Here is a 13377-nt window from a genome sequence, read left to right on the forward strand (position 1 = left end):
AGCTTTACAAGTCAGGTACCCTGTGCCTACATACAGTATTAATAATGGCTTTGCAGTATTTTTGGTTAAAATTTACGTTCATTAAAAATTCTTCAAAGCACTCCGTAATTGGTGAGCAGCATATGAAAGGTTAATGAACATTGAACATGTTTTACAGTTACCTTTGAGAAGGACCCTTTACATCCGTAAATGCCTGCCTGAGGTGGCCTCTGCTTTAGGACTTTAAAGCTTAAAGAAATCCTATATACAGAAGAAATTCTTCCCTGTTATGGTGGCAAGGCCCTAGCAGAGGTTGCCCAGAGAAGCTGAGGCAGCCCCACCCCTGGAATTGTCCAAGGCCAGGTTGGATGGGGTTTGGAACAACCTGCTCTAGTGGAAGGTGTCCCTGCAGGGGATGGGATGAGAAAAGCTTTGGGGTCCCTTCCAACCCAAACCATTCTCTGATTCTACGATTGTACATGTTGAAAAAGGAGGCTGTGGCCTTATGTGCTTAGGTACAAACCTCCCACCTATTCTTCTGAACATACCTGTTTAGTCATTTATTCTTTCCTTTGTGCTTTCACAAGAAGCCCTTGTGCCCTTCAAAATCTCCGTAGGAGTTTGTGGTCAGTTTCCAGAATAAACAGGGATGGAAACCCGAGCAGTTTGGTGCATCCCTACTTGCTGCTGGAATGATTGTGGATTTGACTGACGGGGTTTTGTTCCTAAACACAAGAAAAGTTTTATTCCAGTGCCACACTCAAGCGTAGCAGTGGGGCCGTGTGCGTGGCTGATCCAGCAGATGGGGCAGCGTCTTCATAAAGTAAATATATAGTAGCAGTCCTTAAGGATGTGGCCCTTCTGGGAGTGCTTGCATGTTTATGTATCAAAACCATTTACAGAGAGGGAGGGCCCTTTTAATGCCGTTGAACTGCTATGGAAAAATTTTGGTTTCAAGACCATTTAATTAAGGTTAATGAAGTCTGGGACTTGGGCACTGTATCTCGTGCAGTAACGCACGTCTCTGTTCTTGATAGATGTCTTCCATTTGCAACAGTAGTTACATACTGGGGACTCAAATCCCCATTGTCCCCATGCCTTCAGAGTAGGGCAGGCTCTTGTCTTAATTTTACATTATAATCCTTTCCAAATGGAGACATAATGACATAATTCATTGTTGCATTTTGAAACAGTGTGGTCAGCGTGAGGATTTGATCGAGCAGTTCCACTCTTCCAAAAGTACTAAGGTGCTTGCAGATATTTGATATTGAGCTATTTTGGCTCTCAATTGCAAAATGAATAGGTCAGGCAAGGCCTTTGAAAGGAACTTAATAGATACATCTCACAGTCACAGAGAAGCAGGAAACTCTTCTGCTAAAATGAGACTGGGTTTATGAAAGGTCACAGTTAACCTTTTAAAGTAAGTTTTTGCAGGTCTGCAGAGCAAATACTGCATTTTTAATGGGTATGGGTAGAATCTCTGTTTTACTGATAATGCTCCAAGTTTTATTTCTTCTCCAAATTGTAACAGAGCTTCTTGTAAGCTAAGCAGCCAGCCTTAAGGCTTTTGCTTTATTGCTTCATTGCTTCATAGTGAACTACTGAAATAGCAAGACATTGAGCAGTAAGTACAAGAAGCAGCATAAGCTGCCAAAATAGCAGCAAAATACTTTATTACTGTTGTTATTATTATTACTATTGGTGACTTTTAAGTGCTGTCATCATTTTTTCAGAGACTGTTGTGACACAAATAGCCACCCAAGTTGGCTTAACTTAAAAGTTCATTTTGTTTGCCTCTATAAGCACCAATCACTTACAAATTTAGGGAAGGGTCTAAAAAGGACTTCATATAGATACCGGTGTAGGTGGGTGTACAGGTGTCTGTACATATTTAGCTATCTATTTATCTATCTTTACATACAGATATATGAAACATTTATAATAACTATACTTTCCTCCATTCCTAAGCTTCTCCCAGAAGTGCTTTTCTGCTGTATTTGGTGTTGCACATGTGACACAGGGGATGGGTTAGAAACCTCTGGTGGGGAGACAGGAGTTCAAATGCAGTCTTGGGCCTGGCATCTAAATCAAAACAAGCTTCTTCCAGGCTCCTAAAGCTTGCTCTGAGCCAACAGACACTTCTCTAGGCTACGTGGGCTGGGGTTCTCAGTAAATAAGTGACAGTGTCATTACATCATATGGAAAGTTTAGATTGGGAAAGCTGAAATTGTCCTCGCTAAACGTTGGCATGTCCTTGTATTTGGTAACGTAGAGGCCCAGAGGATGTTTGTCATTGAGTATCAGAGCAGGAAGGAATGCAGGGTGGGGTCAGGACAGGATCTGCACCCTGTTATGCTCCTGCCCTGACAGAAGCTCAGCAAGCTCCTGTTGCTCCGTCAGGCCCCTGCAGGAAAGCTTTGAACAATGGTCAATGCAGGAGAGATGTCACAGGTGATGGAGCATGTTTGTGCCAAGGCACAATGCAGAAGTGAGCCCTGGCTCCAGTGAATGCCACGTATTTTATGAGTTTTCAGTGTGTTTTCAAAAGTATCCCTTGGAATGCAGAACTGAGGACTAAAACTAATAGCAGGCTCTGTCAGTACTGAGTGGTTTACACTGTAATGGTAGAATTCAGTGGCCTCTTCACTTCAAAGGTGTCAACTGAAAGATGTTGCAATGAAAAAGAGGTGGAGATGAACAGTGCTTTGAGAGAGCAGAAATGAAGGTTGCGGGCAATACTGAAGAAGAAGCAGATGCAGGTGGTGAGGGAGTTGGGTTTTTGCGAGAAGAGAGTGTTTCTCAGGAGCAGAGAGCCAGCGGGCTCTCCGGGGACAGCAGTGCTGGGGATGAGGGGAGTCTGTGCCCTGCACAGCTCCCTGGCCCCGTGATGGAGAGTTGTCCCAGTGGCTGTAGCTTGGGGGCCGAGTCTCCATCCTCTCAGCTTACCATGGGAGCCTATCCCAGCCCAGCAGAGCTGCTGGAAATCTCCCTGTATTCGTGCAAGAGCAGCTGTCCATGCAGAATATAGCTCTGGCTTTGGGGGAGTTCATTAGAACATATAATTCAAAACCAAAGAAACTCTCCAGACCTGAAGGCCGATAGGAAATCAGACAGAGTCAGGGTGCCACCAGGTGTAAGGACACTTTCCCTCTGTGTCTCCCTTCTCCCTCTTGTTCTCTCCCCCATTCCTTTTCCATTTTCCTTCCTCCTTCTGTGTCGGCGAGCCGAGCTTTGCCGAAGAGGCGAATGGAGGCGAATGCGGCAGGAAATAGCCGAGCGTGGCCGAAAGTAGCCGAAGCTGGCCGAGGAGCCGAGTGCAGCCGAACGGAGCCGAGCTCTGCCGAGCGCAGCAGCCCGGGCGGGGCGGAGCCGGGGCGGAGCCGGGGCGCCGGGAGGATCCCCTCCTGTCCCTCTCTCTCCCGCTCCATGCTCCTGCCCGTGTTCAGTTACCTCTCTTTCCCTCGTTTCCGTGTCCCCCCCAAACCCGGCTCCTTCCTGTCCTGTCCCTGCCCCGCTGCTCCGTTCCATTCCCCCTCTCTCCCTCCTCTGTGCCCCGTCCCTCTTGCTGCCCTGCCGGCCTTTCCCTTCCCCGCCCGCTTTCCTCCGCAGCCCGACCTCCCTCCCCGCCCTTCCGCATGTCCCGCTCTCCCTCCTCTCTTCCCGTCGCCCCTTCGCATCTTTCCCCCGCAGCCGTGGAGCTCGGGGCGCCTGCCAAAATGAAGACCTGTCAAATCCTAGCTCTTGCCTTTTGTTTAACGTGTTCTTACTTCCTACTTATGTCATCACAGAAAGCAAGGAAAGAAGAAATGTGACTGGTTCCCACTATTGCTCCGTGCAGGCATTTTTAAAGGCTGCTGTACTTCTGTCCTCTTTTTCCCCTCCAAGCTTGACTTTTCCCCTCCTTTTTCGAGGTCTGCTGCTTTGGGTGTCCCAAGCAGGGCTGGGTTCTTCGGCAGGGGTCTTAGGACTCGCTACTGCTTCTGCTTTTTGCGAAGGTGTATCAAAGTGTGCCGGCAAAAGGACTGTTTTGTCCAGGGGAAAGCTTTCTCTCAATGACCATCAATGCACGTACGTGTTTTAATCGTGTACCCAGATGGATTAGGAAAAGCCGACACCCGTAGCAGATTTCTGTTGGATCTGTGTCTGTGAGAAGTGGGCTGTGTGCTGGAGACAGAGAGACGCTGTTGGAGAGTGGCAACAGCGGCAGGTGTGAGCTGTGAGGATGAGGAGGGCTCAGAGCAGCCCCAAGTGTGAGCTGTTAGCATGATGAGGAGGGGGCGGCTCCTCCGGCAGCTGATTTAGGGGGTTTTCCTCGCATCGCTTTTGCACGGAGCTGCTGGAGGAGAGGAGTTTATGGGGGGCTCCCGGGGCTGTCTCCTGGAAGGACGGTGGGCGCTTCGCACAGGGTCCGGGGGATCACCTGGAAACCCACCTGGATAAGTGGAGCCTTGCTCAGAGGAGGAGCCGAGGGACAAACCTTTATGCCGAGAAGCAGCAGCCGAGCAGGTGAGCCGGTGCGCCTTTGCAGCCGGGGCTTTTCTCCTTTCCCTTTGAAACTTCGTCCTCCTGAGGTTGAATTGGAGGGGGCAGTCCTGTTGTCCCGCCTTTTAAGGGGTTTGGACTGAGGTAAGAAGCCCCCTTTTGCCATCGTTTGAGGCAAGCCGCTTCTTTTCTTCTCTTCTAGGGGACGCAGTTGAAGGGAAGCCTACATTTCCGTGCCCTCGTTGGGGTGAGGTGAGCGCCGGAGCGTGGCGTCAGTGTCGGGGCTTCAGAGGAAGGGAGCTGCAGCCGTGGCAGCGCTGGCAGGGCGGGGATCGGGCTGTGCCGCTGCATTCGGGGCGCTTCTTCTGCCCCCGGCCCGGCAGCGAAGGGTCCGGCGCGGAGCCCTGCCGGCAGTGCCGGGGCTGGCCGGGGCGGAAGGGGAGCTGGGCGCGGCTGGGCTGCCGCGGGCCCGCCGGAGCCGCGCCGGTGCGAGCCGTGCGGAGCCGAGCGGAGCTTTGGCCGGGCCGGCGGGCGGGGGAGGCGGCGCGGGCGGGGCCGGTGCCGGCCGGTGCCGCCGCTCCGGGCGCGGGGCTCGGGCGCCGCCGGGGCCCCCCGGGCGCGGCGCCGGCCCCGCCGGGCCGGGGGCAGCGGGCGGGGGTCTCCCGGCGCGGCGCCGCCTCTGCCTGCCGGAGGAGCCGCTTTCCTGCTGGAGCCGCGCTGCGCCCGGGGCCGGGAGCGCGGCTTCGCATCTTCCAGCCTCCCTCGCTGCGCTGGTTTTGAGGCGCTCCTGAGGAATGTTTTGGGTCGTTTTCTTTTGTTCGTAGTTGGTGTAGAAGGGTCACGGTGTACTTGTTGGTTGTTACGGTTCTTGGTTCAGGTGCTGTGACAAGGGTTTTTTTGGATTGAGTTGGTTGTTGGATTTTTTTTTTTTTTTTTGTGCGATATGTTGGATGTTTTGTTTGGATTATTTTCATGTTGTGAAAATATAATTGTAGTTATCTTCTTACAGGATATGTTTTTTTAAGTTTTACACTGATTTTTATGGGTCGTAGCATGAAGTACAGGGTTGGTTTTTAATTAGGATGTGGTGGCTTTTATTAGCATGAGTATGTAGTGTTAGTTTTGGTGGGCTTGAGGTAGTGTGCTATAGTGAATTAGTGAGGTTTTTTTTTAATCTTGGTAATTGCATTTTTTAAATTTTCCTATAGTAGTTTTATTCATTTGGTTTGTTTAATTGTTGTGGACGTTTTATTGTTACCGGTAATTTGGGACTTATTGTTTGTGGTTACATTTCTCTTTTGGTGATGTGTTTATTTCTAGGTGGTATTTGTATTTTGATGGTTTGAGGCATTATGGGTTTATTGAGTTAGGAATAATTTTTTTGTTGTTACTGTATTTATTTGGGTTTTTGTTTCAGTTTGATGTATTTGTTGGTTGCTTTTTATCAGTGTTTTTTTTAGGAACTTGTGTATTTATACAGTGGATTTTTTAAAGTAGTTATTTATTTGGGTGCTTCTCTTTTTATTGTCTAGTGGTTTAGGTTTTTGTTAATCTCCTTTATTAGTTTGGTTTTTAAAGCTAACTTAGCAGAATGCTGGTTACTCTTTGAGTTAGTGTAGAGGTATGGTTTTAATTTTTAGCAGCTTTCAGGGTCTGTTGTATGGTTTGAAGTTTAGTAAGTTGGTTGGACTTCTTTTTCTAGTGGGTTTTGTGATTTGTTTTGTGGGTTTCTCTAGGGCTGTTTTTTATTTTTGTTTCATTTTTGTGATGTGTCTCACTGACAACTGTTAGTGAAAAGAGTGTGGTGTGGGGTTGTTTTTGCTGGTAGGTAGTTCTATGGTGGTGTATTTTTAGTTTCTGTTGTTTGTTTTTGGGTTTCTTTTGTTAAAGTTTTCATTTTGGGGTTAATTTGTAATTATTTTTAAGGTTTTAGGGCAATTGAGATTTTTTTTATATGGATGTCCTGTATGATAACAGTTAATTTATTTGCTTTATGTGGCATTGATGGAAGGGTAGAGGACATTTTTGTATAGAATGTGTATTTTAATCATAGTACTAAAATAATACCATGGTAAGAGGGGCTGTGTTTTATTGTTTGTTTCTGAGGTGGTTTGGCATTTTCTTATAAGTTGGGGTTTTTTTTTGTTGGCTCATGGAGCCATTCTGGCTGTTTTTGATTAAATTGGTGGGACTTTTATGCTTTTTGATTTTGCTTTCTTTTTTTTTTTTTTCTTTTTTGTGGTATAATAGTCTTTTAGAAGAATTTGGATGATTTAAAAAATATTTTTGTTATACTTTTCATCTAATGTTGTTGGATTATTACAGATGTTTTGGAGCTTTATTTTTTTGAAGTTTCATTTGGATGAATTTATGCTGGATGGTAGGACTGTGTTTTTATTTTTGGGGCAGTTGGTTGTAGGTGTATTGTATGTTTTTCAAGTGAAGGTAAATCGAGGTTTGTATTTGGTTGTTAGAGGAATGGAGAAAAATGTTTTGGTGATGTTAACAGTGGTGTGTTTTTTTGGGGTTTTTGATTTATAGTAAGTCTGGTACAGTAGTGTTTAATGGTGGAGTTCTTTAAGGTATGATAGTTTATAGTTAATTCTTATTGGTTTTAGATTTGTGTGTAGGTTAGAGGAGGTTATTGAAGGGTAAGTGGGTGTTTTAGATGAGTTTTAGTGTTTCAGTTTATAGAGCATTTTTTGGATGGGAGTTACAGTATTTTGAGTTGTTTGGTGTCACTGGTGATGTATTGTTGAGGTGGTAAGAAGTATTTGTTGGGTTTTTTTAAAGAAGGTTTATTGTAGATAGTTTTAGATAGTTGTGGTGGGTTGCTTGATTGTTTTCTGTTTTTTAGCCTTTTTGTAGTTATTTGAAATATGTTAGAGTTTTTTGCGTTTATTGAAATACTTGATTTTGAGGAAGTTCCTGTTTAGAATGTATGAATTTTTCTTGGCTTAAAATAAAAAATTTATATTCTAGTTATAGTGAGGATTATTTTTTTTTTTCTTTTCTTACTGCTATATTTTGTGATATTTGTGTTAGGTTAGTAGTAGGGATAGCTTTACTTTTATATGTTGAAACGAGGGTCGTGAGTACTGCTGTTCATAAAGGTTTAATATTTTTATGGTTCTGATGTGTTAGGTTAATGAATTTATAACGTTTACAAGACTTTTTTTTATTTCAATACAGGCAGGGTTTTCTTAGTTTTCGGGATTTGTTTGGCATAGATTTTAGAGGCGTAATTGAGGGGATAGGACAGGGTGTCTCTGTTAATCTATTTGGCAATTTGGATACTGGGTAAATAAAATTAATATTTTGGTAGGATTTTGGGGTTTTGTTAGTTTAATTATTTATGAATTTGTGTGCCTGCAGCTGTAGTGTCTCTGCTGCAAGTCTCAGTATCCATTCATGTTTGTGTGCATCAGGCAGTCCACTCATGTACCAGCGAGACCCCCCTGCAAGCGGCCGCAGAGCCGCTCCTTCGCTCTCCTGGGAATTCGGGGAGCGGCACACGGCTCTGCGACGAAGCCTTGATCTTTGTCACTTGGAGGTGGCACCAGGGAGCCTCAGGAGCGGCCGAGGAGTTGCTGTAAGTCGGGGAACTACTAGTGAGGGGGACCAGGGTCCACTCGAGTTTTGGGAACGCCACCTCACCTCGCCTGCTCTTCAGCCAGGCAGACCCTGCCAGGAGGGCGTGGGCGAAGCGTGCGGCCCGAGGAGCCCGGCGTTCTCAGGAGAATAATGGTGAGCAGAGAATTGCTCAGTTGTGGCTGCTGTGCGGCTGAGATCGTGCAGTGATGTTTGGTGTTCTTGATTGTAGCTGAGCACGGGACCACAGCCCGGTGACCATAGGACATTCCCCGCTGGCGAGGCAGCCTCCATTGCCAGGCGACATGGATTCTCATCCCCAGATCCTGAGAGATAAGTGGAGTGCTAAGGCCCACAGAGGGGGTGAAAGCCGGGTGCTGGGAGGGCATTTTGAATGAGCTTTGGGGGTGGGGATGTGCAAGAAGTGTCCCCTTAGATCAGCTAAAGGGAAAGTGTCTGTTTTGATCACAGTGCTGAGGTGCTCAGGGCAGAGCAGTTCTGGTGTGTGTCCTGTCACTTGTCTCTGGTGCACTCTGTGTTCTTTGGGTCTCTCAGCTCTTTCTTCTCCTCAAAAGCTCTCTCTCCCTGTCCTGTGTCACGGGTGTCTGCACGTATTTGTCCCACAACTGCTCTGCCCTGCTTCATAGCCTGTAATAGCACAAGTCCTGGGGACTTGAAATTTGTCATTTGCAGGGTGTAGTTGGGCTCTAGATTGTATGGGGAGATTGACATAACGTGTTTGGTGATGCTAAGTTGTCCTGCAGCCGTTTGATACTAGTCCTAACTTCCTTTCAGATGCTGACAACTCCAATCAGTGGCAGAGAGCCCCAGTCCTGGGTGAGGGTGTTGCCATGATCAGGTCAGTCATTGTTTGCATTTGCAGGGGCAGCCTAAATGGTGACTGTGTTACAGCAGTGTTCTTTGCCTTTATTTTTAGGAGGTCCAGGCAGATAGCAGCAGTCAAGGCCCTGTGTGCCAGGTGAGCAGTGGACCAAAGCAGTTGTTTTTGCTCAGCTTTTAGTTTTTGGTGGAACTGTAAGCATCCACTGTTGTTTGTGTGCTTTAGGGAATCCACTCAGTGTACTTATACCTCTGTCTCCAACTGGCTGATGGACCGGGTTTCATGCACGTGTGGTCTTGCCAGAAGCATTACAGGACCCTGTGACAGAGCCTTCCAATTTTGCATTTCAAGGTCCCCTCCTGGTAACCCACAGGAATGGGCAAGGAGTTGTGGTGAGGCAGGGAAGAGGAGCGAGGGTACCCTCAAGTTGCAGCAATGCCATGTCACCTTGTCTGCCCTTAACCTAGGTGTGCCTTGAGATGACGGTGTCAGAATCCAAGCGCGCCTGAGGTGTGTGGCCCAAGACTTCTTGGGAGACGGTGAGTAGCAGAATTGTCAGGTTCTGGCCCATGTGCTGTTAAGGTAGTGCGCTGACGTTTGGTTTTCTTTCTCTTGGCAGAGCAAGAGATAACAGCCTGATGACAACTGGAACTTCCCAGACAGGCAGGAGGCCTCGTTCTGCACCTGATGGGGATTTGCATCCCCAGATATGTGCAAGATAAGTGGAGAGCTACAACCCACAGAGGGGATGGAAGAGGTGCCGGGTTGGGACTCCCCAGGAGGGGTTTTTGAGTCAGTTTTGGAGATGGGGATGTCCAAGAAGTGTCCCCTCAGATCAGCTAAAGGGAAAGTGTCTGTTTTGGTCACAGTGCTGAGGTGCTCAGGGCAGAGCAGTTCTGGTGTGTGTCCTGTCACTTGTCTCTGGTGCACTCTGTGTTCTTTGGGTCTCTCGGTCCTTTCTTCTCCTCAAAAGCTCTCTCTCCCTGTCCTGTGTCACGGGTGTCTGCACGTATTTGTCCCACAACTGCTCTGCCCTGCTGCATAGCCTGTAATAGCACAAGTCCTGGGGACTTGAAATTTGTCATTTGCAGGGTGTAGTTGGGCTCTAGATTGTATTAGGAGATTGCCTTAATATGTTTGGTGATGCTAAGTTGTCCTGCAGCCATTTGATACTAGTCCTAACTTCCTTTCAAGATGCTGACGACTCCAATCAGTGGCAGAGAGCCCCAGTCCTGGGTGAGGGTGTTGCCATGATCAGGTCAGTCGTTGTTTGCATTTGCAGGGGCAGCCTAAAGGGTGACTGTGTTACAGCAGTGTTCTTTGCCTTTAGTTTTAGGAGGTCCAGACAGTTAGCAGCAGTCAACGCCAAGTGTCCAAGGTGAGCAGTGGACAGAAACAGTTGGTTTTGCTCAGGTCTCAATTTTTGGTGCAATTCTAAGCATTTATTCTAGATTTTGTGCTTTAGGGAATCAACTCCGAGTGCGCATACCTCCGTTACCAACTGGCTGATGGACCAGGTTTCATGCCCTTGTGAGCTCGCTGGAAGCATTACAGGACCCTGTGATGGAGCCTTCCAATCCTGCATTTCAAGGTCCCATCCTGGTAGCCCTGAGGGAATGGCCAAGGTGTTGCGGTGAGTCGGGGAGGAATCAAATTCCACTCGTGTTTCAGCAATGCCATGTTGCCTTGTCTCCACTTAACCCAGGTGTCCCCTGCGATGACGGTGTCAGAATCCAAGCACGCCCAAAGCGTGAGGGCCAAGAACCCGGGCATTCTGAGGAGGATGGTGAGTAGCAGATTTACCAGGTTTTGGCTGATGTGCTGTTCAGATTGTGCACTGATGTTTAGTTTTCTTTCCCTTGGCAGACCAAGAGGTGACAGCTGGAACTTACCAGACAGGGAGATGGCGTTCTTCTGCACCCAACAGGGATTTGCATCCCCAGATATGTGCAAGATAAGTGGAGGGTTATGACCCACAGAGGGGCGTGATAAGCGAGGTGCCAGGTTGGGACTCCCCAGGAGGGGTTTTTCAGTCAGTTTGGAATTGGGGACGTCCAAGAAGTGTCTCCTTAGACCATCTAAAGGCGAAAAGTGTCTGTTTTGACCTTAGTGCTGAGGCATGCAGGGCAGAGCAGTTCCGATGAGTGTCCTGTCACATGTGTCTGGTGCACTCTGTGTTGTTTGGGTCTCTCGGTCCTTGCAGATATTCTTCTCATCAAGAGCTCTCTCTCCCTGTCCTGTCCCCTGGTTTGTCACATCCTGTCCTGTGTCACGGGTGTCTGCACGTATTTGTCCCACAACTGCTCTGCCCTGCTGCATAGCCTGTAATAGCACAAGTCCTGGGGACTTGAAATTTGTCATTTGCAGGGTGTAGTTGGGCTCTAGATTGTATTAGGAGATTGCCTTAATATGTTTGGTGCTGTTAAGTTGTCCTGCAGCTGTTTGACACTAGTCCTAACTTCTTTCAGATGCAGACAGTTCAGGTCAGTGGCAGAGGGCCCCATTGTTGCGTGAGGATTTTCCCATGATCAGGTCAGTCATTGTTTGCATTTGCAGGGGCAGCCTGAATGGTGACCATGTTACAGCAGTGTTCTTTGCCTTTATTTTTAGGTGGTCCAGGCAGATAGCAGCAGTCAAGGCCAAGTGTGCCAGGTGAGCAATGGACCAAAGGAGTTTTTTGCTCAGCTTTTAGTTTTTGGTGGAACTGTAAGCATCCACTGTTGTTTGTGTGCTTTAGGGAATCCACTCAGAGTACTTATACCTCTGTCTCCAACTGGCTGATGGACCAGTTTTCATGCACGTGTGGTCTTGCCAGAAGCATTACAGGACCCTGTGACAGAGCTTTCCAATTTTGCATTTCAAGGACCCTTCCTGGTAACCCACAGGAATGGGCAAGGAGTTGTGGTGAGGCAGGGAAGAGGAGCGAGGGTACCCTCAAGTTGCAGCAATGCCATGTCACCTTGTCTGCCCTTAACCTAGGTGTGCCTTGAGATGACGGTGTCAGAATCCAAGCGCGCCTGAGGTGTGTGGCCCAAGACTTCTTGGGAGACGGTGAGTAGCAGAATTGTCAGGTTCTGGCCCATGTGCTGTTAAGGTAGTGCGCTGACGTTTGGTTTTCTTTCTCTTGGCAGAGCAAGAGATAACAGCCTGATGACAACTGGAACTTCCCAGACAGGCAGGAGGCCTCGTTCTGCACCTGATGGGGATTTGCATCCCCAGATATGTGCAAGGTAAGTGGAGAGCTACAACCCACAGAGGGGATGGAGGAGGTGCCGGGTTGGGACTCCCCAGGAGGGGTTTTTTGAGTCAGTTTTGGAGATGGGGATGTCCAAGAAGTGTCCCCTTAGATCAGCTAAAGGGAAAGTGTCTGTTTTGATCACAGTGCTGAGGTGCTCAGGGCAGAGCAGTTCTGGTGTGTGTCCTGTCACTTGTCTCTGGTGCACTCTGTGTTCTTTGGGTCTCTCGGTCCTTTCTTCTCCTCAAAAGCTCTCTCTCCCTGTCCTGTGTCACGGGTGTCTGCACGTATTTGTCCCACAACTGCTCTGCCCTGCTTCATAGCCTGTAATAGCACAAGTCCTGGGGACTTGAAATTTGTCATTTGCAGGGTGTAGTTGGGCTCTAGATTGTATTAGGAGATTGCCTTAATATGTTTGGTGCTGTGAAGTTGTCCTGCAGCCGTTTGACACTAGTCCTAACTTCCTTTCAGATGCAGACAGTTCAGGTCAGTGGCAGAGAGCCCCATTGTTGCGTGAGGATTTTCCCTTGAGCAGGTCAGTCATTGTTTGCATTTGCAGGGGCAGCCTGAATGGTGACCATGTTACAGCAGTGTTCTTTGCCTTTATTTTTAGGAGGTCCCGGCAGTTAGCAGCAGTCAAGGCCCTGTGTGCCAGGTGAGCAGTGGACAGAAGCAGTTGTTCTTGCTCAGGTTTCAGGTTTTGGTGCAATTGTAAGCATCCATTGTTGTTTGTGTGCTTTAGGGAATCCACTCAGCATATGCCAAGCCCCTGTCACCAACAGCTGATGGCCTGGATTTCCTGTGCTTGTGAGCTCTCGGGAAGTATTGCAGGACTCTGAGATGAAGCCTTGAAATTTTGTATTTTAAGATTGCATCAGAGTTGCCTTTGGCAATGGCTGAGGAGTTGTGGTGAGACGCCGAGGTAGGGAGGGGGAGCCAAGGTCCACTTAGTTTTCAGCAATGCCGAGTCTCTTTGTCTCTTCTTAACCCAGGCAGACCCTGCGATGACGGTGGCAGCCTCTGAGCCTGGCCAAAATGTGCGGCCCGAGCATTCTCAGGAGAATGGTGAGTAGCAGGATTGCTGGGTTTTGTCCATTGTGCAGCTAAGATCATGCAGTGATGTTTGGGGTTCTCGATTGTAGCTGAGCACGGGACCACAGCCCGGTGACCATAGGACATTCCCCGCAGGCGAGGCAGCCTCCATTGCCAGGCGACGTGGATTCTCATCCCCAGATGCCAGAGAGATAAG

The 13377-nt window shown here is 48.0% G+C and overlaps 1 protein-coding gene across 27 annotated transcripts; it reads left to right on the forward strand.

Moving 5' to 3' along the window:
• The first annotated feature begins 583 nt into the window (after nucleotides 1-583).
• On the forward strand, nucleotides 584-13374 carry LOC146767248 (uncharacterized). Of its 27 annotated transcripts, none has more exons than XM_085579797.1 (19): nucleotides 3321-4047; nucleotides 4364-4485; nucleotides 4664-4713; nucleotides 7890-8053; nucleotides 8139-8208; nucleotides 8285-8389; nucleotides 8848-8911; nucleotides 8990-9031; nucleotides 9119-9432; nucleotides 9513-10271; nucleotides 10345-10679; nucleotides 10760-11425; nucleotides 11504-11545; nucleotides 11631-11944; nucleotides 12025-12123; nucleotides 12600-12663; nucleotides 12742-12783; nucleotides 12871-13193; nucleotides 13271-13374. In XM_085579797.1, the coding sequence occupies exons 2-6, from the start codon at nucleotides 4461-4463 to the stop codon at nucleotides 8387-8389; spliced, it is 414 nt and encodes a 137-aa protein (XP_085435923.1). In that variant the 5' UTR covers nucleotides 3321-4047; nucleotides 4364-4460; the 3' UTR covers nucleotides 8848-8911; nucleotides 8990-9031; nucleotides 9119-9432; nucleotides 9513-10271; nucleotides 10345-10679; nucleotides 10760-11425; nucleotides 11504-11545; nucleotides 11631-11944; nucleotides 12025-12123; nucleotides 12600-12663; nucleotides 12742-12783; nucleotides 12871-13193; nucleotides 13271-13374. The 27 variants fall into 27 exon arrangements, 26 of the variants coding, with proteins under 26 accessions (XP_085435947.1, XP_085435923.1, XP_085435932.1 ...); XM_085579806.1 differs by having other exon boundaries at nucleotides 11873-11944; XM_085579801.1 differs by having other exon boundaries at nucleotides 10760-11944; nucleotides 12871-13037; nucleotides 13121-13193.
• Nucleotides 13375-13377: the final 3 nt, after the last annotated feature.

The sequence above is a fragment of the Lonchura striata genome, chromosome 5 (assembly GCF_050655825.1).
Source record: "Lonchura striata isolate lonStrDom1 chromosome 5, ASM5065582v1, whole genome shotgun sequence".
NCBI lineage: Eukaryota > Metazoa > Chordata > Aves > Passeriformes > Estrildidae > Lonchura > Lonchura striata.

Excerpts from the sequence above, each read along its gene's own strand:
- LOC146767248 (XM_085579821.1), top strand. The coding sequence starts at position 4,461 with ATGCCGAGAAGCAGCAGCCGAGCAG. Across the intron at positions 8,054-8,138 it reads GGAGCGGCCGAGGAGTTGCT|GCAGACCCTGCCAGGAGGGC; the intron begins GTAAGTCGGGGA and ends CTCTTCAGCCAG. Across the intron at positions 8,209-8,284 it reads GCGTTCTCAGGAGAATAATG|CTGAGCACGGGACCACAGCC; the intron begins GTGAGCAGAGAA and ends TCTTGATTGTAG.